Source organism: Phyllostomus hastatus, unplaced genomic scaffold, assembly GCF_019186645.2.
Source record: "Phyllostomus hastatus isolate PE091 unplaced genomic scaffold, TTU_PhHast_1.1 phas_contig_196, whole genome shotgun sequence".
In the NCBI taxonomy this organism is placed as follows: Eukaryota; Metazoa; Chordata; class Mammalia; order Chiroptera; family Phyllostomidae; genus Phyllostomus; species Phyllostomus hastatus.
In genome coordinates this window covers 2252766-2275287 of record NW_025333709.1, presented here as the reverse complement: position 1 = coordinate 2275287, position 22522 = coordinate 2252766, and the positions used below count along the sequence as shown (strand labels likewise).

At 68.0% G+C, this 22522-nt stretch overlaps 1 protein-coding gene across 1 annotated transcript in view; it reads left to right on the top strand.

The window, feature by feature from the left end:
• The window catches only part of SORCS2 (sortilin related VPS10 domain containing receptor 2), a 213349-nt gene that overhangs the window by 156246 nt on the left and 34581 nt on the right, over positions 1-22522 (top strand). Inside the window, exons 4-5 of the mRNA XM_045834049.1 lie at positions 16341-16505; positions 20462-20535. Of these exons, the coding sequence (XP_045690005.1) occupies positions 16341-16505; positions 20462-20535 (239 nt within the window). The remainder of the gene's footprint in view (positions 1-16340; positions 16506-20461; positions 20536-22522) is intronic.

Here is a 22522-nt window from a genome sequence, read left to right as displayed (position 1 = left end):
CTGCTGGGCTGTGGGCACCCGCACGTTCCAGCGTCCCCCCGCACTCGGTCCTGGGGCGACCTCTGGGACCCGGCGCCCGGGGAAGCCTTCTGGAGTTAATTCCCCTCCTCGGACGTGCCTCCCCCTCCTGTCCCCGTGATGGCTTATTCGTCAGCTGCCACCGGCTCAGGGCGCGCGGGGGCGGCTGACATCTCCAGGTCCCGTGGGGACGCCGGGCGCCGGGCACGTTTGTTTGCTCTGACCGAGGATCGATGGGGCGTGACTTGTAATAAATGGCTGCAGTTCGGCCCGAGACAGGGGCTCAGGGAGAGGGGAGGCCAGCCCTGCCGGGGGGCGGCGGGGGGAGGACTCCGGCTGTTCCCGCCTCGGGCGGGGGCGACGCCGGCAATGGAGCTGATGGTGTGGCCGTGTCGCCGGTGGCGGTGTGACGGCGATGAGGGAGATAATGACGGAGCTTATGCGATCGCGGTGATGACGATGGTGATAATGACGGTGAGGGGTTGCGATGATGATGAAGGTGAGAGGATGGTGGTGACGAAGAAGAGGAGGATGGTGCAGACGGTGGAGACGGAAGGACGACAAGGGTAGTAAGGACGGTCATGATGGTCAGGGTGCTGGCGATGGCGTGGAGATGACAGCAACCACGACGGTGGTGCTGACGACGAAGACAAAGATGGAGAGGAGGCCTCCCGGCCACTCTGGCGCCTCCGCTGCCTGCTGCCCGCCACCCCTGACGCCGCCACCGCTGGCCGGGTGAGGACACAGCGGGCAGCGACCACGCAGTGGGTCTGCGCTGGGGACACTCACGCCAGCTGCAGTGACAGGCAGACGCCCGCTCTCGGCCGTCCCACCGGGACGGGGTCCCGTCCCCAGGGGGAGTCCCAGGCCTGCTGGCTGCCCACCCCCGGCGTCTCAGAAGAGGTGGGTGCCGGCGCCAGGCACCCACTGCCAGCCCGAGTCTGCCGTTCTTCCTGAGCCAGGGGTGGGCGCAGCCACCGCGGACCCGGCCCTCCTGCCGGATGGAGCGGCTTCTAGAGACGATCGTTGGTGGTGGTGGTGGTGGGGTTCCGTTAGCACGGGCACGGCGCTCTGGTCTCCTGCCGGGGACGGGACACACAGCTCGTTGCCAGGAGGCAGCGTGCCGCTCCTGCTGCTGAGCCCAGGGTCCCCTGATTCCCAACACGTGCCTCATGCTGATTGCCTGGGTGAAGGGGCTGTTGGTGACGCCGCCCGGGGGAGCAGGAGACTCCTCACTGGGGTTTCCGTGCCCGCGGGGGAACGGCAGTGGGCGGTGGGCTAGACACCGGCCTGCTTTCTCTGCAGAGCACAGTTTGTGGGCCCAGGAAGCAGCAGCCGGCGACGGCGGGCGGCGGGGGGGGGCCAGGGACCAGCACGGCAGGTGCCTTCCAAGACTCTGACCCTTCTACGCCCACGGCTGCTCCTGCATCCACTTGTCACCCGCGGAGCCCGGCCCCTCTTTCAGGCCCACCCTCCCCTGTGGTCGGGGGATACCACCTGGCCGCCAGGGGCCCTTCCACCCATCGCCGTGCCCTGCGGGGCAGCCCCCCTGTCCTGAGGGCGGGGAGGGGGCTGGGGTCCCAGGACACAGGGGTGGGGACAGTGATCTTCCCCCACACCATGCCAGACCACCTCCACCCTGCCTGGGCCCCAGACCTCGTGGCCTCCAGGAAGCTCCAGCTTCCTTCCAGAGGGCCAGGGCCCCGTCGGCTCAGGAGGCCGGGGTCCGGAGTTCCAGTGAGGGGGCCGGGGGCAGGCACCCGTCTGAGAAAACAGTGCCGTTTGTTTGTGGTGTGGCCGGGCAGGCCGGGCAGGGGGCGGGGGCGGGGAGGAGCGGAGGGCGGCTGCTGGCCGTCCTTCTCCGCCCCCGGCAGCCAGGGCCTCGGAGGCCAGGCCGGCGCTGCTCTCCTGTAGAACCCAGCCGCTGGGCTGTCACCGCCGGGCGGCCCGGCTCTGGCGCTGAGCAGCCGGCCTCCGTGAACGTGACGAGTCCCACCCGTTACCGCGGCCCCAGTCCCGACATGGCAGGCACCAGCCTGTGCCGAGGGAGCGGAGGGAGCGGCGGCAGCTTCTGCAGTGGGGGCTCGTTGGGTCGCCGGGCCGACGCCCTCCAAGCGCCGCTCGGGGCCTGGAGCTGGTGCTGCGGCCCCAGGGGGCAGGGGGCCGGCAGCAGGGGGGCACACCAGAGGACGGCCTGTGCTGGCCGGCGGAAACCAAAAGACAGGCTTTCACGGGGACAGAGAAAGAGGCTGGTGCCAGGCGGGGGAGGGGGCGAGGGCATCCCGGGCGGCTGACATGGCCGGCGGCCCCTGGACGAGCCTGGGCCGGAACTGCAGTCCGTCCCCCGTGTGTGCTGGGCGTGCCGGGTGCAGGGGCATCAGGGCTGGGCAGGGTGGGGGACACTGGGCCCCACTGGGGCAGAGGGAGAACAGGAAGCCGTGGGGGCAGGGGAGCACAGGGGTGGGTCAGGGAGGGCTTCTCGCAGGAGGTGACAGGGAGTAGGGAGAGATGGTCGGAGCGGGGAAGCGAGGGGCGGGAGGGGACTGGGCTGAGGAAGGAAGGCGTCCCCCCCGCCCCCCGAGCTGGGGGCTCTGTGCCAGCGGGACTCGACAGGAGGAAAATGGCCCCAAGACAGGAGGCCACTCAAGGCCTCGGACCCAAAGGGTGTCACAGCCCAAAGTTACAAATGTCACTCAGTGTTGATAATGGTGATTATCGTCAGCCGTGGGGAGGAGCAAACGCGTCCTGTTACCAAGTGCAGCTAGTGGGCTTCCTGGGGCTCCGCCCCCGTGTGGGGTGAGGGGAGAGGGGAGACAGTTTCCCAGCCTCCTTCGCTCAGGGCGGCGAGTGCGCCCTGTGAGCCCCACTCCTGCTTCTCCGCGGGCGCCAGGCCCCGCGTGGCCCTGCAGGGAGGACTCGGCCGTCCGTGTGTCACGTGCTCACGTGTGGTCTGCTCACGTGCTACTCCCGGGCTGGAAGCCCCATGGTGCCCCCCCACTGCTCCCCAGAACCAGCCTCAACCCCACCTCTGAAGCCGCCACCCGCCCCTTGCCCTCTGTGCTGAGTGCCCTTCACTCGACCTTGACCATCAGGCCTGCACCTGGGCCGGGAGCCCTGTGTCCTCCCCTCCCTTAGTTTCCTGTTTGTGCCAATCATCTCTCTTCTGGAACCAACCGCCTCCTCCAGGCAGCCTTCCAGAGCTGGGCCAGGCCTGGTCTCCTCCAAGGGCCCGGTGTGTCCCCATGTTCTTCTGCCGACCGTGGGCTGACGGGCGGATGGCAGAGGGGGCAGGGCGTCCTCCCCCAGGGCCCGCAGCCGGGGCGGGGGTGTGGCCATCCTTCCATCGAGGGAAAGCCCGGGCGGTCCTCCACCCGGAGCGGGGGCACCTGCCCCTCCCTCCCTCCCTCCCTCCCTCCCTCCGCACAGCCAACTCCCGGAAACGCATCAGGGTTTGATATTTTTAACAACTGGGCTAAAAATACACCCTGAACCCCTGTGGAAGATTTTTAAACAGGCTAGAAGTTTTTGTCTCTGAGATGTTCAGGTGTGTGCTTTTGAGAGATTTCGTCAGCGGAAGACATCGTTTCCCGCCCAACCTCCACGTTCAAGGATGCTGCCCGGCCTCCCTGCTCTGGGGAAGGGGCGGCTCCCGCGCCGCGGAAGCAGCTCCGGATCTGGAGGGATGCGGGGCGCCGGGCGACGCTTCGGAACACGGCGGCGAGGAGCACATGGGTGGTGACAGCCTGCCCTCCGTTCCCGCTCGGAACTGGTGCCTTTCCTCGAAGGGAAAAGGCGATATTCAGCCTTCAAGTTCAAGTGCTCGTGGACACATCTTGCTTCTGAGACGCTCATCCACCTTCAGCAAGTTCCCGGGGTCTCCACGGCCACGGCCCTGCCGCTCCAAAGCCAGCCCTCCAAGGGTGGTCCGCGGGGACCCAGCCGGTCCCTGAGGAAAGGAGCACCCACGGCCTCCCAGGGTGGGGCTGCCCTGGGCGCTGTCCACGGTGCTGGCCCTGCTGGGCCTCTCCGGCCACTCGGGAGCGGCCTTGGGCAGCCCCGGCCAGCCCCTGCAGTGCCCGCCACCCCGCACTCCACCTGGAGGCGGTGCTTGGTCCCCGCAGAGGACGGCACTCGGGGAAGCGGCGCTGCTCCCCGTCCGTCCACCCACCGCCTGGAGCCGGGCTCCCCTGCAGTGCCCAGCTCCTTCCTCCGTCCGCCAGCCTTTACCGGGCAGTGGAGACTGTGTCACCCGCACGGTTCCTCAGACCGGCTCCGGAGGCCGGGCGCCCGGCGCTGGGACGGGCTGGGACCTGCTCTGCAGACCGTGACACCAGAAGGCGTCCTCTCCCCACAGTGTCCCCATCTTCTCCGTGTCCTGCCCTCGCATCCGCCACAGAGGGGTCCTGGCTGACAGCTCCTGATGGTGGGGCGGGGGAGCAGGACACCACCCGCCTTTCGTAGGGGGGGCACAGGGGGAGTCCGGACCAAGTGGAGAGCTGTGGGCCCGGAGCCTGCCCGAGGGTCTGGGCCCTGCGCCGGCCGTGCTGCGGAGACTGGGAGCAGCTTTGAGAGGAGGATGCAACCATGGGCTGCCGGAGAGACGTGTGACAGTCACCGGGTCCCACCAGGGGCTCGGACACTCCCCACCATCACCCACTGCTGTACGGGGGCAAAGCTGGGGTCTGGGGACCGTTGGGGACTCGCCCAGGGTCCTGCAGGGGCAGAAATGGGGCGGTTCTGGTTCCCCTGGGTGACCCAGCAGCCCCTCGGCCACTCCTGCTCCAAGGGGGGTGCAGAGGTGCCCAGAGGGTGGCCTGTGGCCCCCCCACCCCCAGCACACAGAGGGGTGGGGCCTGCAGCCGGCCGGGCGGTCAGGGAGCGGGCGTTCCCGGGTGCCCTTGCTCTGCGGCGGCTCTCGCAGACAGTGTGACGGCTCCGCGGTGGGGGGACGCTGCCGGCAGTCACCCAGCACCGCCGTCATCGGCCCCACCACGCAGGCAGGCCCCATGTGCAGACCTCGCAGCTCACCCAGCGTGAGGGGACGTCGAGACACAGAGGGGACGGGGCCAAACTCGGAGGCCGGGCAGCCCGTGCCGCCGGCGCCACGCTGTGGGGCTCCGTGTGCCCACGCCGACCGGCCAGAACGGCGCCGTTCTCGCCCGGCAGGTCCCAGGTCCTCCGAGGGGCCGTGCTGAGAGGAAAGCCTCCGTCTGAGAGGGCCGTGTGAACCGAGGACAGTGATGTCCCCTCCGGGCCGTGTTTCCTCCCGTGGGAGTGGGTGTGGCGAAGGCTCTCGCATCTCCCCGAAGGCCTCTCGGGCGGACCGGGAGGGGTGGCTCCGTGGCAGATGGCAGACGGCCCGTGAGCCAGCCCCTGCGCTGTGCCCCGCCTCTCGGGCTCGCCACCCAGCACCATTCCTCCCACGCTGTGTCGGGGGCGGGCAGCCGTCAGTACCTCCGCCGTGGTCAACACTGCGGTGACGCTGGTCGTCGTTGGGGCGTGTCTGGGGACGTGGGTCCATGGGCCGGGCCTGGCTCCAACAGCGAGTCTGGGACAGAGAGGAGCCTCTTAGCAGCTACAGGTGTTCATAGACGGGCTGAGCTGTCCTGTAACAGAGTGAGCTCCCTGTCACAAGAGGTATGCAAGCCGAGGCCAGACCACCACTTGGAGAAACACCTCTGGAATGAGCCCGGTCTTGGGTGATGAGCAGGAGCCCTCCCGCTCTCAGATGCGGGGTGTCTAGATCTTGGGGCTCGTCTGGAGCAGGAGGGGGGAGGGCTGGGGGTCTGGGTAGTGTCCGGGCCAGGCCTTGCTGTGCCTTCTCAGTGTCTGTGACCTTGGGCCGCGCCTGTCTCCCCCCCCGACAGCCATGGCTCCAAAGTGGCCTGGTCGGTTCGTTTGCTCACCCCACAAGCCAGCGTGCCAGCCCCGGCCTGGGTTATGGGACACAGGGACACAGGCTGGAGAAGAGCCCCGTAGGAGCCGACGCTGTGCCAACTGCAGCAGTGTGGTCGGGGCTGAGGCTGCCAGACGCCAGCTCTGAGCGGGAGTGTGGTCGGTGGGGAGGCCTGGGGCCCCGGCCGTTGCCCTCAGGGTTTCCATAGAAACCCAGGCGGCCTGGAGCCCCTCTGCCGCCCCCCAGGCTGGGGGCTCAGCACAGCGCAGGAGGGCGGTGGGTGACGCTGCTGCTGGGGTCCAGCTCTGAGAAGTGGCCTCGGGGAGGCAGTCCTGCACCCACCCCGCCTGTGGCAGGGGCCGTCCGGGTGGCCCAGGTCCTGCTGCCCACCCACGGGGGGGGGGGCTCTTTGGAGCGGAGCCTGCGCTCTCACAGCTGGGCTGCTTGGGGGCACGGAGCAAGGGTTGTCTTTTTCTGAAGAATCAATTTGTCGTCTCAGCAGCAGCAGCTGCAGAAGATGGATTGCTTCTCCGTAACAACAGGACGCACTTTATCAGGCCCTTGAAACAATTTCTCCAGCTGAAAAACACAGCCCCACAGGGTTTGTCGGGGCCCCCGGGGACAGAGCTGTCCCATCCGTGTGACAGCCAGCAGTGTCCTTTGTCCTCTGCCTGGGCCCCCAGGGAGAGGGGGTCGCAGGCATTCCAGTAAGAAGACCGCTGCCGTCCGTGTCCAGTGGAGAGACAGCTGCTGGGGGGCGGCCTCGGGGGGGTGGCCGGCTGTTCTTTCCCCTCAGCAGCCGCAGCACCGCACCCCACTGAGGTCCCACCTCTCAGGTGTGGGCAGCCTGGGGCCAGCAGCGTGGGGCCATGACACGTGTCAGGTCAACAGAACGCATGGCTGCCGGTTTGTCTGTCAGAAGGGGAGGCCGGGCTCTGGCGGACGCTCTGAGCAGGGGCCTCCCGGGCCTGGACGCTTCTCCACGCCGGCCGGGCTCGCTGCACCGGGGGCTGGCAGGGTCCCTTCTGGCCCCTGCCCGGGTGAGGGGACCCGAGGAACCAGCCTTCCGAGCGCTCAGGGCCCAGGTGCTGCCCCGGACGCTGCAGCTGGAGCCCCGGTTCGCAGTCTGCTGGACGATGCCCTGGGGAGGGCGTGTGTCCGTGACTGCTGGCGGGGGGACTAGCACGGCTCCCCTTGTCCTCAGACACATGGCAGTGATTGGGTACGAAAGTCCCTGGAAGGCATTTGTTTTCCATCTTGGAAAACTAGGGTCAGACGTGACTTCGGGGAGACACTGGTTGGGGATCCTGCCTCAGAGGAGGAAGGGGAGAGGGTCGGGAAGACGTACGGTGCCCCCACCCCGTCCATGTGTGTGCGTGCACCCGCCCATCCCCCCATCCATCCACCTGCCCACCCACCATCCACCATCCACCCACCCATCCATTCATCCATCCATCCATCCATCCACCACCCACCATCCACCCACCATCCACCACCCATCCACCATCCACCCACCCATCCATCCACCCACCATCCACCATCCATCCATCCATCTATCCATCCTTCCATCCATCCATCCACCCACCATCCGTCCACCATCCACCCCCCACCCATGCGTCCATTCCCTCGTCCGTCCACCCACTCACAACACGGTGTGGTGAACACGCAGACAGCAGTCTGGGTGAGGCTTCTGTATTGTTCTGGGGTTTTGCTTCTGTCTTGTTCTGCTCCCTTTCTCTCCGGGCCCAGAGGGGCTGGCTGCGAACTCAGCCCTGCTCGGGCCCCTCACGGAGGACAGGGAGTGGAGTGTGGTCCTCTGGGGGCTGTGGGCCGTTCAGCCCGGAGTGGACGAGCGCTGTGGCCCCGGGAACAGCACCTGCGCAGGCACCGAGGACCGAGGGGGAGCGGCCTGTTCGGGCGATGGCTCGCCTCTCAGTGAGGCTGCCGGCGCACGGGGTGCGGGAGGGAGCCATCCGGGGGCAGGGGACACTGCGGGGACACTGCGTGTCATGAGCCCCCTGCTACAGGGTCTGGACCGCTCACAGCCCCTCTTCCTGGCGGGAGCCTGAAAATCCCACCCGGTGGCCGGCGGGGGCGGACTTTGACATGGACAGTCGGGACGGACAGGTGGAGAGGGACTCGGGGCACCACACCTGCGGCCCTGGTGGCTGCTTGTGTCGGCGATCACAGCAGAGCGGTGACCGTGACCACAGCTGCGGCCGCCCCTCCTGAGCTCCTGGCGGCTGTTAACACTCAGGGCGAGCTGCGCGGCCGGCAACAGGCTCAGAGAAGTTGAGTGACGTGGCTAAGGCCGCACGGCTGGGGAACGGCGGAGGGGACGGGAACCCAGACCGGGACAGACGTGGACACTCGGTGGCTCGGACTCTGGGGGGATCCGCAGGCAACCGGAGCGACAGGAGCCGTCGCAGCCCTTGTCCTGGGGAGATGCCACCTGCCGCAGGCACCTGCCACCGAGGGGCAAAGACACGTGTTGGAGCCCGTGGACTCTGTGGGGCGGCGTGGTGGCACCCACGGGTCCGGCCCCCATCCAGGGCCCTCCTCCCTGGGCCCCTGCCCCCCGCCCTCCAAGTGTCGGCTCTGCCGCCTCTGCACCCGGCCAGGCCCCGGCAGCCCTGGGAAGCCTGGGTCAGTGCCCAGTGACGCTGCCGCTCAGAGTCCTGCAGACGCCGGGCTGAACCCTGGGTGCGGGGAGGTGGGGGGGGGGCGGGGGGGTGCAGGCGGACAAGAAGCCAGAGCAGGTGCCGGCAGGGCTGGGCTGGGCTGCCCGTCGCCGGGAGCGCAGGGGCGGTGCCGGGGGCGGCGTGGCTACATGACAAAAGCCGCCGGTGCTCGGCGAAGACACCGTGGCCGGGGGGGCTCTCGGACTCCGCAGCACCTCCGCACCTGTCCAGAGCCCGGGCGGCGGCAGCAGGCGCCTGGCCCGGCGGGGGAGGCCGAGGGGTTCGCGTGGGGCGGCGTCCTGGCAGTCTCCGCCGGGAAGCGGGTTTCCCGTGCGTGTTCAGCGCCCTTGAGCGTGCTGGTCTGCCAGGACCCGGTGAGGTCTGGTGACACCGGAATAAAGGCACTGCTGCCTTCACACTGTCCCCTGTCCCAGGGAAATCCGTCCGGCACAGGGAGGGGCCGGTGGGTGGGCTACCAGGGCGCGGGGGCGGGCAGCCCCAGCCTCCCGGGGCCTGCAGCCTCTGGGGGCTGGTGTCCAGGACGGGAAGAGCCCAAGGCCACGGCCGCTGAAGCCCTGTCACGTGGCCTCATGGCCACACGCCCAGCTGAAGATCACCTCCACCCTAGGCCTCCTGATGCTCTCCCTCGGGGCCGGGGGCGATGCTCTGCTGAGTCCCCACCCAGACACGCGAGCACACATGCACACACATGTGCACACGTGTGCACACACGAGCATACATGCACACAGCCCAAACCCGGTCTTCCTTCGCTCCTAGCCGGGCAGTCACATTTCCTAGTTGGCTGCCCTCCACGCGGCCAGCCCCCACCCCAGGCCCCGGCCCGGCCAGGCCCCGAGGACGCCCCTCTGTGGGCTGGTCAGGCCACACACCAGGGCGACAGTGAGTCCCGGGAAGTGGCGTCAGCCCCGGCCCGGCGTCCCTTTCTGCCCGATTATTAAACCCACCGCAACGGCAGTCATCGCGAGGAACAGCGGGCTGTTACAGGGACCCACTTTATACTCACAACCTAGAGAGTTGGCTCTGAAAACCGACTGTAAAATCCACTTAATTGCCGGGTTTTAAACCCAGCCATGCGGAAACGATGTTTCCTCCGTGTGCGCTGGGAGGTGATTTCTGGCAGAAGGGGCTCCGAGTGGCAGATCTGTGCCAGGCTCCCCGGGGCCCTGACGACGCCCCCACCCCCCACCCCGCACTCTCACGGCCGCGCGGAGCCCCACGGAGCCCCGGGGGCCCCTGCCTCCACGGCCCACCCCACCCGCCCCCACCTGAGTCTGAGGTAGAAGGACGAGACCGAGAGGAGGGCGAGGATGGGCCGACACCCCGTCCCCAGCACTGCGGCCGGGCCTGGACTCGGCGTCGGTCCACCGGACTCCACGGCTGACTCTGCTGTGCCCGTAGGACCGAGCTCGTTATAAAGAGAAACGTCATGCAGCCAGAGAGGAAGGGATCCCCCCGTCACTGGAGGCATCCAAGCAGCACAGCGGGACGTTATCGCAGTGATCCCAGCATCAGACCGTGGGCTGGGCCGGTGGGCCCCGCAGCGGCCCGGGAGGCCTGGCACCTCAGCCTGCCTCCAGGTCCTGGGGCCGAGGCCCTGCCCCCCGCTCCCCACCCTAGTCTGCGGTCCCTGCTGTGAGGGTGGGGTCTGGGGGGGGGGCCTGCGTGACCACAGCCGTCCCTGCTCCTCCAGCGGGGGACATCGTCTCGGAAGGTTCTCACAAGGACTCGGAGCCGCCTCACATCTGTCAGGAAATCCCCGCCGGAGCCGCTTCCCGGGGACTTTAATCAAACCGTCACTCCCTGGCGGTCAGAGAACTGCAGGAGCTGGCCAAACAGCCCACGCGCCTGTCCTGCCACTGCCGTGTGCTGTTCGGTCTGCCCGGTGCTGACGAGGTGTCCGCTCCAGATGGTCCCAGGCCAGGCTCGGGGGCACCGCCTGCTGCCAGCGTGGGCGCCACAGGGCTCCGTGGGGGCTGAGGGCCCCCGGGTGGGAGCACAGGGGAGAGGCCTGAAAGGTGGCCCCATCTCTGTGCCATGCCTCCCTGGGACGCTGGCGCCCCCCCTTGACAACTGGTGGTTCTGCACAGTCCTCGCCCTGTGCGAGCTCCTGGGGGCCCCCCACTGGCCTGCGGCTCCCCGGCGGCACGGTCCCCGCTGCCCTCCCTCCTCAGGCTCTGCGCCCCTACAGCCTGCCAGCGCCCCCGGGGCCAGCGAGCCCCCCGGCACCCGGGGCAGGAGCAGGACTGTGCAGCCTTGACGTGTCCACGGCCCTCCCACGGCCACGGCCTCCTCACCCCATTCCTGCCTGCTGGGCGGGTCGCCCGTTTATCTTCCTCCGTCTGGGGTCCGGCCAGTGCCTCCTGGATGCCCCCGGGAGGGGCTGGGCCCTCCTTAGGGTCCGTAGCCGCCGCCGCGTGCGTCTGCGGGCACCGCCCGTCTCTCCACCGGACTGTGTGCTCCGTGGGCTCGGGGACAGCCGGGCGCCCTCACTCTGTCCCCAGCTCCAGGGGCATCAGTTCTGTGAGTGCGTAAGTGATGAGTGACCAGCAGGACTCGCCCCTCCTCTCCCCACCCAGGACCACCGTGGGGGAGCCAGAGCCAGCCAGCCAGCCAGAATGGCAGGCCCTCGGACCACGGGCCTCGAGCCAGGTCAGCAGGCTGAGGTCACGGGGGAGCTGAGAGTGCCAGACCCCGTAGCACGGGCGGGAGAGGCCCTGCAGGCGCCCAGCAGAGCCGTGAGACACCCGGCAGACTGGTGTCTGCACGAGTCCCCTCAGACGGCCCGAGGCCCCTCCCGGGACAGACCGTTCTGGCCCGAGAAAGCCCAGGAAGGGCCCTCCGTCCCTGCAAGCGTTCCAGTGTGGGGTGGGACCTCAGCGAGGGACCTCAGCCCGAGGGGGGAGGGGCGACTGCCCCCGGTGTGAGGAGACTGACCTGCCTGAGGTCGCCGACCCGGGAGACGGCAAAGCCACACACAGCGAGACCCCTGGGGCACGGACCCGCGAGTGCGCCGGCCACCCAGCAGGGGGCGCTCACTCCCGGAGCCAGCAGGGCAGTGGGGGTGGGGGGGTCGTTTCCGCCCCTGGGGACTCAGGCAGGCGGGCAGCCGCTGGCCCGCCCAGATTCTAACCCCCCGGGGCTGGGGCTGGGGGGGGGGTGGGGGGGGGGCTCTCATCTGTCTCCCGTCTGCCCCTCCCGGCTGCCTCGCAGCCAAGCGTCTGCGTCTCCAGCTGGGCGCAGCTGTGTGGCCAGGAATAGACGGGCGCTGGGGCTTAAATAGAAAGGGGACGTGGTGACACCCGTCCTGGCGGGGGGTGGGGCCCCTCTGAGGGCGGCGCCGGGAGAGGGCAGGCTGGAAACACCCTCTCTCCGAGGAAGAGCTCTGCGTGGAGCCCGGGGGGGTGGCCGCACGGCCAGCGCTCCGGCGGGGGGGGGGGGGGGCGGGGCCGGGGGGCGGCTCCGGGGCCCCGTTCACTTCCTGGTTGACTCGGAGGTGTCACCGCGTGAGCGAGCTCAGGCTCGTCGGGGCAGCGTGGAACCACACATGTGGCTCCTGCAGGGGACCCAGAGGTGGCCGCGGGCCACAGGGTGGCTGGAGCCCCCGTAGAGCCAGCGAGCCCTGTGGGTGGGGGAGGAGGCGGCGTCCTGAGGGCCCCCCGGGTGCGGGCGGGCAGGGGCGCTCCAGCCCTCCCCTGCACGGGGCTCTCCTAGGGGCCCCCACAGCCTGTCTCTCCCTTCGCCTACCAGCGGCTGTTGCGGGGGAGGACAGGCGCCACCTACAGGCCGGCCGGGTGGCCACACCGGCGTTGGAGTCAGCGAAGCAAACCCGTCCAGAGCGAAGGGGGACGGTTTGTGGTCCGAGACACAAACACACCCAGGCGCGTGGCTTTTCCTGGGCGAAGGGGCGCCCTGTCTCACCCCCTTCAGAGGGCACGATGCTCGGGCCCACCGAGCCCCTGCTCTTCCCCCTTCGAGGCCCGGCTCTGGCGACACCTCCCGGGAAGCCCCCAGCCCCAGGCCAGCCCGAGGGAGAGGTGGGTGGGCGTCCGCGGGGCACAGTCCGAGACACTTTGGTGTGACGATGGGGCTGACCGTTCCCGCCCCGTCCCCTCCCCCCCGCCCCAGCTCCGTGGCCCGGCCCAGAGGTGAGGGTGAGGGCACAGAACCGCGAGGACCCGCCTGCCTTCGCGACAGCAGAGACGCCGCCGTGCACAGGCCGTCTGCGGTGCCCAGGGGCTGCGCTCGGTCTGTTTTGCCCGCTGTGTCAGCGAGCCCTCCCAATGGCTCTGCAGGGGGGAGGTCCCGTCCTCACCTGCAGGTGTGAGCAGGCCGGGGCTTGGAGACGTGAGCACATTGGCCCAGGGCTGCACGGCCAGCCCCCCGGGGTCCAGCGAGGACCAGGCCGCCGGCGTCTCCAGAGCCCGCACTGCTCGTACGTGCTGATGCTGCACCTTGCGTGGGCAGCGTGGCCACCTGGGGGGCCCGGGGCTGTCGTCAGGGTCGTCTCCACCCTGCTGCAGACCGTCGTCCACATGGCTGAGGGTGGGCGCTAGGCGCTGGAGCCCCGGGTGCCAACCAGGTTCTCCTACTGGACACAGGACACAGCCCCCCCGGGCCTCCTGTCTCCATTGGGCAAGCAGGACAGGTGGGGACACTGTCCTCCTGGGGCAGCTGGCAGGAGTGAACTCCGGGGGCCTGGTGTGGGCTGGGCTCCCTGGTGACCGCATCTAGTCACTGCATCGGGGGTGGGGGTGAGGGCAGGCCGAGCCCAGGGCCGCAGAGCTGGTGGGCGCGGAGCTGCGAACCGGCAGGAGCTCTGGCCCGGGGTGGCCCTCCACCTGGAGGGAGCGCGGATGCCCCGGGGCCGCTGGGAAGGTACCAGTGCCGATGCCCGGGGTGCAGTCCAGTGGTGCCAGTCCCGAGGTGATCGGGGAGGAGCCGGGGGACGATGGGGGCCTCGGGGTGAGCGTCCTGGCCGCAGCAGGGGGGTTCTGGGCTCGGTGCGACGCCCCTGAAACGCGTGGTTCTCGTGGCCACGCAGCGAGCCCCGCGTTTGCCTCCCGTTGGGGCCCCGCGGAGGGTGTGGCCGGCCCACGAGAAACCAGCCTCAGACAGGCGCCCCAGCCGTGTCCCCCGCTTCCCGCAGCCCGCCCCTCGGCCCAGGAGCTGGCGTGGGCCCCGAGTCTCCCCAGAATAGCAAGGAGTGAAAATAACACCCTTTAAAATAGTCTGGTTCCCGATTTGGAGCGGCAATCTGCCGGCCTCCGCGGCTGGCGTGACGCGAATTAATTTGTGTTTTGCTCCGCCGTGCCTTTCCTTGTCGGCACGCTTGTCTCCCCCGTCTTTCCTGGCGTGCTCGTCCCCCTCGGGCCAAAAATAGCCCCCGATCCCCATCCCAGGGCGCCCGGCCAGGGCGGCTTCCTCGGGGTCTGTCCCCTCCCCCTGCGGCGCCACTGTCATCGGGGCTGAGGTCCTGACTGAGGCTGCGATGCAGAGGCACCGCTGGGCCCAGGGCCCTTCCTCTGTGTGGGAACAGCACCACTCACTGCCGGTTATTGGGGGGCGGTGCCTGCCGGCTGGAGGTGCAGCAAGGAGGACACACGGGCCTCACCAGGCCACACGGCCCCCCGGCCTGGAGGGAAAGGCAGACTCACAAGGAGCGCACTGGGGAGCATCGGGCTGGACCAAAGGATGCACAAGACACTGGGAAAGAGCAGGGAGGGCTTCCTGGAGGAGGTGACCTTTGAAATGAGCTTTGGTAGATCGGGAGGGGTTTAGCAACCAGATAACAGGGGGAAGGGTGTCTCTATCATAAAACCAGATTAAACTCAAGTGGGAATGTGGGACCAGGGCACTTCTGTAAAGCAAGAACAGCTAAAATAAATGAGAAACATCCAGCTTTGCTGAGGTTGACAGAATTTAGGCTCAGAAAAATTGTAAGACCAACCACTATTAATATCCCCTGTGTTTCCTTCCTTTTCTTTTTTTTTCTTTGTTTATTTATTTTAGACAGGAAGGAAAGGAGAAAGAGAGGGAAAGAAACATCGATGTGTGGTTGCCTCTTGTGCACCCCCAACTGGGGACCTGGCCCATAATCCAGGCAGGTGCCCTGACTGGGAATTGAACCAGTGACCCTTTGGTTCGTAGGCCGGCGCTCAGTCCACTGAGCCACACCAGCCAGGGGTTCTTTTGCTTTTTAGATTGAGGTGTCATCGGGACACAGCGTTCTGCTGGTCTCAGGTGCACAGCGCAATGATTTGGTATTTGTAGACGGTGGGGGCTCTAGTTAACAGCGTAACCTCACATAGCTGCAAAGTGTTCTCTCGGGATGAGAACTTTTAAAGTGCACGTCCTTAGCAACTTTCAGACACACGACACAGTTTCACTGACTGCAGTCGCCACGCCCGTCGTACATAACATCCCAGGACGTTGCTGTTTGGTAACGGGGGTCTCTGCCCCGGCCCCGGTGCCGCCCGCCTGTGCTCTGTGTCTGGGAGCGTGGCAGCAGTTCCGTCTGTAGGCGAGGTCCCGTAATATCTGTGCTTCCCCGTCTGCCTGGCTGTCTTACTTCCCTCAGCACAGTGCCCTCGGGGTCTGTCCCTGTTGTCACCAGTGGCGGGCTTTCCTCCCTCCTTAGGGCTGCGTCCCAGTCCCCTCATCCCACTGGACGCATTTCCCCTGAGAAAGTCACACTGACTTCACCCACGCGCCGTTGACAGGCCGGCGCGGCGCTGCCTGGGGACCACCCGGTTGGCGTGGCCGGCCCGGGCATCGCGCCGGCTGACACTTGAAGCCCGCCTCTGTCACCAGCCCCCTGCAGCCTTGTCGTTGACCTGCTCCGCAAACAGGACTTTGGGGTCTCTTGCTCCCCTGACCCTTCTCCGCGCCACCCCCCGCCCCCGTCTGTCCTGCGTACGAGCCACAGCTCCGGGGGGTCTCCACGCTCACCGCTGTCCAGCTCTCAGGGGCAGAGTCACCGAGGGACCAGGCGAGGGCCCCGCAGGTCCCCGTCGGACCCGCGGCTGGCTTGGGAGAGGAGGGGTCGGGGCCTGAGGGCAACACTGGCTGGTGTGCGTGGGGGCGCGTGAAGACGCCCCTGGGACGGAAAGGACATGTCGGGTCACCGCTTGTTCACGTGGAGGCAGGAGCTGGGGCGTCTCCCTGAGTTGCGCTCGCTGCGGTCAGTGGTCTTCAGGAGGACTCGTCTCCTGGAGGAGCGGTGGGTTTGGGAAGGCCCTGCCCGTGGGGCATCCGCGCAAAGGGGGTGTCACGGCCCCACGCCCGTCCTCGGGAAAGCCAGGCTCATGGTGGCCAGGCCGCCCCCCCCCCCCCCGCCAGTAGCTCCAGGCCCGCTGAAACGCCGGCGCTCAGGAGTCAGGCCTGCATCCTGGCTCCGGCCCTGCCCAGCGTATGACCTCGGCAGTGGTCACTGCCTCCTCTGTGCCTCAGTTTCCCCGTCTGCCACACAGGGGGAGCCCGAGCGTAGTGAGAGTCGGTCACCTGGCAGGGTCCTGAGGAGGACAGCCCAGCGACACTCCTCTCAGACTTTCCCCTCGGGCTCTCGCGGCCCGGGAGCGGGGCCGAGCCCCCGCCCACCTCACGGGCAAGGAGACCGAGGCACGGGACGAGGCACGGGACGGCGGCGAGCTCGCGTGGGCCGCGAGGACCGGGGCTCCGAGCCGGCGAGTCCGTGTGGCCCCTCACGCCCGGGCCTCGTGTTTCAGATCATCCTGGTGAGCCCGTCGCTGAGCGACGGGAGGCAGAGCCTGTTCCTCAGCACGGACGAGGGCAGCTCCTTCCGGAAGCAGGTCATCCCCTTCTCCGCGGAGAAGCTGATTTTCCACCCCAAGGAGGAGGACAAGGTCCTGGTCACCACCAAGGACAGCAAGGTGAGCCGGCGGCGGGCCGGGCGGCGGGGCAGCCCCTGCTCCCTGGGGGGAACGGAGGCCCTGGGCTGGCCGGGAGGGGCCCGGGGTGGGGGCCACGGGACCCTCTGACACCTGCTCTCCCAGGCCTGCGCGCGCAGTCTGGGTGCCAGCTGGTGGGAGCAGCCCCGGGCTGCGGGTGCAAGAACTGGGTGGGGCGCAGGCGAGGGGGGGTGCTCGACACTCACAGGGGGCCTGGACATAGGTCATTCGTAGGACAGCCCCACTGCACCTCCCCTCTGCACACCACTTCTGCTTCTGGAACATTCCCAGCATCCTCCCAGCCTGCTTGCTGTCAGCCTGGAATGTTCTTCCACCTTCGCTGACGAGCAGGCATCCCCCTGAGGCCCCAGGTCGGCGTACCCCCCTCTGGGGCTGTGTCCACCCTTTGTGGGCGATGGAGCAGACCCCGGTGGCGGAGGGCTCCATCAGAGCCAGCGCACAGTAGGAGAGCTGCTGCCCACCCCCGTCCCCAGGGCTGAGGGGTGCAGTCCTCGGCCTAGGGAGGGCGCCTATGGAGTGGCCCCCACAGTGGGCAGGCGCCCCTGCAGCCACGGCGGACATGGCCGCAGACTGGACAGCCACAACACAGTCGTTCTCTCTCCAATCCGGAGAACGGGAATTTGAAGTAGTTTCACTGGGTCCAAACCAAGGTGTCAGCAGGGCCCGCGCCCTCGGGGGCTCCAGGGAGGGTGTTCCCGCGCCTCTTCTGGCTTCTGGCTTCTGGTGGCCGGCACACCGATCCCGCCGGTCTTCCGAGGCTGCACCTTCCCCTCTGTGTCCACTCCATCTCCGCGGTGTCGTGTGTGTGTGTGTGTGTGTGTGTGTGTGTGTGTGTGTGAGATAGTGGGGGGGGGGAGGGAGGGAGGCGGGGGGGGGAGATAACCCCCTCTGCCCCACGCAGGTAACCCAGGACGATCTTCCCTCTAAAGATCTTCCCTGAGTGGCCTGGAAGGTCCCGTCCACAGGTTCCAGGGGTTAGGACAAGACTGCCTTTGGGGGTCGTTTTCAGACCCCCCCCCCGTCTCAGGAGAGGACCCGGGGAGCCCTGGCTCCGGCCGTCCCGGGGGCAGCGGTGACCCCACCCACCCACTCCCCCCCAGCGCTCCGGCCTTCTCCTGCTGCCTCCGTGGGCCCAGTCCAACCGGAAGTCCGAGGGCCCGGCCTGGGTGACGGGGGAGGCTGGGCCGCTGGGCCCTGCAGGACGCCGACTGCATCAGGCCACCCCCCAAGCCTGGGAGCCGCCGCAGCAGCTCTGCTAACACACGGAAACAAACGCAGGGAGGCTGCCAGCCCTACAGGGGCGTTCCCATCAGACTGTCTGCTGATTCCTCCGAAGAAACCATGCGGGCAAGAAGGGGCTGGCGAGAAGTATTCAAAGTCGTGAAAAGCAGGGCCTACAGCCAAGACCGCTGTATCCGGCAAAGTCGTCATTTAGAGTCGAAGGGCAGATAAGGAGCTTCCCAGACAAGGCAGAGATGCAGGCGTTCATCGCCACCAAGCCCGGATTACACGGAATGTTAGAGGGTCTCCTTTAAGAAGACTAGAACTGTGAACAACAAAGTGGCAATAACTACATGCCTGTCAACAACTGATTCTAAAAAAAAGTAAAGTAAACAAGCAGAACAGAAACAGAATCATGGGCACAGGGAACGTTTTGGTGGCCCCAGACGGGCGGGGGTCTGGGTGAAGAGGGCGAAGGCAGCGAGAAGTGCCGACGGGCGGCCACAGAACAGCCGTGGGGAGGGAGGGTGCGGCACGGGAAACAGAGCAGCCACAGGACACGCATGCAGACCCCACGGGCGGGGACCACGGCGTGGGCACTGCCTGAGCGAGTGGGGCCGGGGCGGGTGGAGGGGAGCGAAGGGGGGAAACTGGGACGACTGTGGTAGCATCAACAGTAAAATGTAATTTAAGAAGAGCACGCCGCTCGTGTGCAGACCCGGCCTCCAGAGCCGCCCCCCTATGGCCTGCACTGCCTGGCAGTGCCCACACACCAGGGGTCGGACGCTGGGGCGCAGAGTCCAGCTGCTGCCTGCACCTCTGTCCCTTCGCCCTTTCTCGCTGGAGGAGGGACACCAGATCATGACCCAGTGACCTTGTAGGTCAGCCAAAACCACCGGAGGTGGCAGGAAAGTGCCTCCTTCCGAACCTCGCACAAGTCCATCTGTCCGACTCAGAACTGTAGCTGCAAGGGAGTCCGAGCAACGTGGGACCTGAGCTTCGCAGCCTCTGCGGGGGCGGGGGGGGGGTGCCGAGCACCAGCCAGCACACCCAGCGCGCACGGAAGGCCCGGGCAGCGGTGCGATGCCCCTGACAATCGTGCCAGACCTCCTGGCTCGCACCTCCGGGGACACACCGTCCCCTGACCGGCCCCCCGCCACCGTGACTGCTCCCTGCGTGACTCCTGATCGTGGTGTCTCTATGTCAGAGCACCATTCCTGTGCACAGCCCTCCCTCCCCTCTTAGAGGGTGACTGGACTCAAGCCACCTTTTCACGGGGCGTCGCCGTGAGGGTTTCAGCCGCAGTGACTGCTTCCCCCAGGGCGTTTGTTCTTGCTTACTTCCCGACGCCGAGTCTGTTGTTGAGCAGAAACGTCGTGTTTCTGCAGCGTTTGATGGCACGTTATGAAACCACCTCCCAGGGGAGCAGCACTGGAAAGGGTTCGTAAGGCCCCAGGGCAGGCATCACAGACGCAAGGGCCTCGGCGACAGTGGCAGTGCCGCCGCCGCCGCCGCCCAGGGGGTGGGGGAGGTTCCGTTACCTGCCTCCCCGGCACCGAAGGGTGCCGACCGTGGTGTGCGCCCCCACTGCCCGAGGACGTGGGCGGTGCTCTCCCGATTTGCAGACGGGTAAACTGAGAGAGGAGGTGGGACTGGCCCCGGCCTGGTCCCTCGGGGGACCCAAAGGACTGGGGTGTAGCCGGTCATCCTTCCGAGGGGCGCCTCCGCCAGCGGCACATCCTGCTCCGGCGTACAGGCGGGCGTCACTGCAGGGAGCGCACCCTGCAGCCTGGAGCAACTTAACCTCTCATCGGCGTGCACAAGGGGGTGTGTGTGTGCGTGTGTGTGTGTGTGTGTGTGTGTGTGTGTGTGAAATAAACGAAGCAGCGTTTGCTGAGCTCGTGTCTCAGTGCCCGGCTCCGTGACAGGCCACAGCCGCCGCCCCGCTCTCCCACGACGCCCTCGTGCAGACTCGGCCCAGCCGGTCGAGGCTGCCCCCGCACCCGCCGCCGTGTGCCTGGTGAGCCGAGGTCCTGGCCTCCCGAAGCCGGGGCTGGGGGTGGGGTGGTGGAGGCTTTCCAAGGGCCCTTTTTAAATGTGACAGGTGACCCCTCCTGACCCCGGGCCCTGAGGAGGCAGGTGTCAGCCGACAGTGGCCTGCGTGCGCCTGTTTGAGAATAAAGCTCTGGTGGCACAGAGCCACGCCCGCCTGCCACGCACTGTCCCAGCAGCTCTGTCCCTCCAAAGAGGTGGGGGGGGGTGAGCAGTGGCCCCGGAGCCCACGGGGCCCAAAGAGCTGAGAACATGGGCTCTCGGGCGCTTTGCAGGACGTTTGACCGCCCCGCCCTGGGGTGCCACCTGCTCGTTCGTCCGGTGCCCCCAGCAGTGTGGGGCCCGGCTGGGTGTGGTGACCGAGTGCGGCCAGCAGGCTAGGTGCCCACGAGGGGGGTTCCGTGGGGCGGCGGCCCCGGGCTTCCTACACCCCAACCTCTGGGCTCCTCCCAGCCGGCCTGGGTCAGCACAGGCTCTCTGTGGCGCCCCCGCCCCTGCCCCTGAGCCTCTGAGGGGCTGGCCCGCACCCCCCACCTGAGCGCAGGGCCAGCCACCCAGACGGGCACTGCCCTGGAGGGCAGGCCTGGCTCCCAGAAGGGGCTGACTCCTGACCGGGCTTCTGTTTCTTGTCTCCCGCCCTGAAGCTCTACGTGACCTGCGACATGGGGAGGAACTGGCTGCTGCTGCAGGAGCGGGTGCTGAACGAGCAGGTGTTCTGGTGAGAGCGCGCCCCGAGGAGGGAGCGGCAGCCCCCCGGCCCCCCCCCCCGCTCAAGGCTCCCCACCTGCTCCCACTCTGCCCCCAGCCCGGCATTCCCTGTCCCCAGGGGACCCCCGTGGGTGCCTTGCGCTCCGCTGGACGGTAAGAGACGGTGGGGCCCTGGGGCCTGGTGTCCCGCAGGCTGCCCCTGCCACTCCGTGCGGGCCACTCCGGCAGCCCACTCATGTTCTTGGGGAGCTGCTGGGTGAGCTCTGGCGCCACATCCTGGTCCCACGGCTCAAGCGGGCAAGTCAGGGCTCAGGAGCCGCGCGCTGTGTGAGGGAGTGAGGCCCTCGGGGGACAAGTACCTGCCGAGGCCGGGCCAGCGGGCACTGGACGTGAGCTGCTCGGAGCCCACGGCCCCCACCAGCCGCACATCCGCCTCCTGTGCGGCTGCCTGGTGGGGGGGGGGGGCGCTGATGTTCTCTCTGCCACACCCCTCCGCGGGTGCTCGCGTGTGCACACGCACACACGCACGCCGTGGACCTGCAGCCCGTCCCTGTCTGCTCTGCACGCTCGTTCGCACACGCGCGAGGGGCCGGTTTCCTGACGAAGGGCCCCGGGCTGGAGGGACCGCTGTGTCTCCTCCGGGACACGGGCTGCCCAAGGCTCCGGCCTTTCTCCAGGGGCAGGACTGATGGCCGCCTCCCTGCGCGGCCGCCCCTGGGAGGGCCGCTTCCTTCCTCGGGAACCGGAGCCCTGCCATCGACCCCAGCCTTGTCACCATCGCGGCCATCACCCGACTTCCTCCCCGGGTTTCTCACACAGCTCCGGGGTGTTGTGCGCGGGAGCGGTAACCGCTCCAGACACTGGGCCGCTGGGCCCGGCCTCGCCTGGGGGCATGGTGGCCGTGAGGGTGGCCCCCCATCGTCAGCAGCGAACACCGCATCTCCAAGGCCCCCCTTGTCCCTGAACGGGCAGCGGGAAGGACCCGCGTCCCGTGTGACTCTAGGGCTCGTGACTGACCAGAGATGCTGAACAAGGGGGCTCCGGGGAGTGGCCCCGGGGCCCGCAGGAGGGCAGCCCTGGGGCGGGGGGCCCTGGGCGTCGCCCGCCCTGCTGGTGTCTCGGTGGCCCTGGGACAAAACCATAGTAACAGCCACCTGGTGGCGGCCACGTTGTGAGCCCCGCCCGCCCACCAGGCAGGCACCAGCCTCGGGGTCTGACCCCCGCCCCCGTCATCGGAGCCCACTCAGCAACAGCCCGATTGCCTATCCTCATGTGGCGGAGGGGGAGGCCGAGGCTCAGAGGGGCTGGACGGTGGTCCCGAGCCGTGGCTGCCCCACCTGTGGCCAGAGGCCGTGCTAGTGGTCCCTGAGGGGCAGCCTGGCCGCCGGCGCTCCCCCAGGTCAGTCAGCGTCTCCACGGGGCCTGCGCTCGCCCCGGGAAGCCTCAGCCTCCCTCAGCCTCCCTCTGCTGAGCTGCAGAGCGGCCCCCGTGGGCCCCGTGGTGGGACCCCTGCCGTGCGGGAGGGAGGCCGCCCCACACCAGGCTGCATCGTGACGCCCCGGGGGGATCGTCAGCACCCCTGCCTCGCAGCCGCCCTCAGCATCGGGGCCGGGGGGGCGGTACAGCCGATTCTCTGAGCTTCCACGGCACGTGACTCCGGGGAGCCTCTGGTTCGTGGGTCGTCCTCAGCCCGCGGTGTCCACCCCCCCAGTCCAAGCCCTGCCGTGCGCGTGTCGGGAAAGCCGTGGGAGACACCGCTGGGGGAGTGGGAGACTGAGGGAGTGTGTGTGGCGGGGGAGAGAACGAACGAGAGAAAAAGAGTGGGTGAGTGAGTAAATGAATGACTGAGTGAGTGGGTGAGTGAGTGGGTGAGTGGGTGGGTGAGTGGGTGAGTGGGTGAGTGAGTGGGTAGGTGAGTGGGTGAGTGGGTGAGTGGGTGAGTGAGTGGGTGAGTGGGTGGGTGAGTGGGTGAGTGAGTGGGTGAGTGAGTGGGTAGG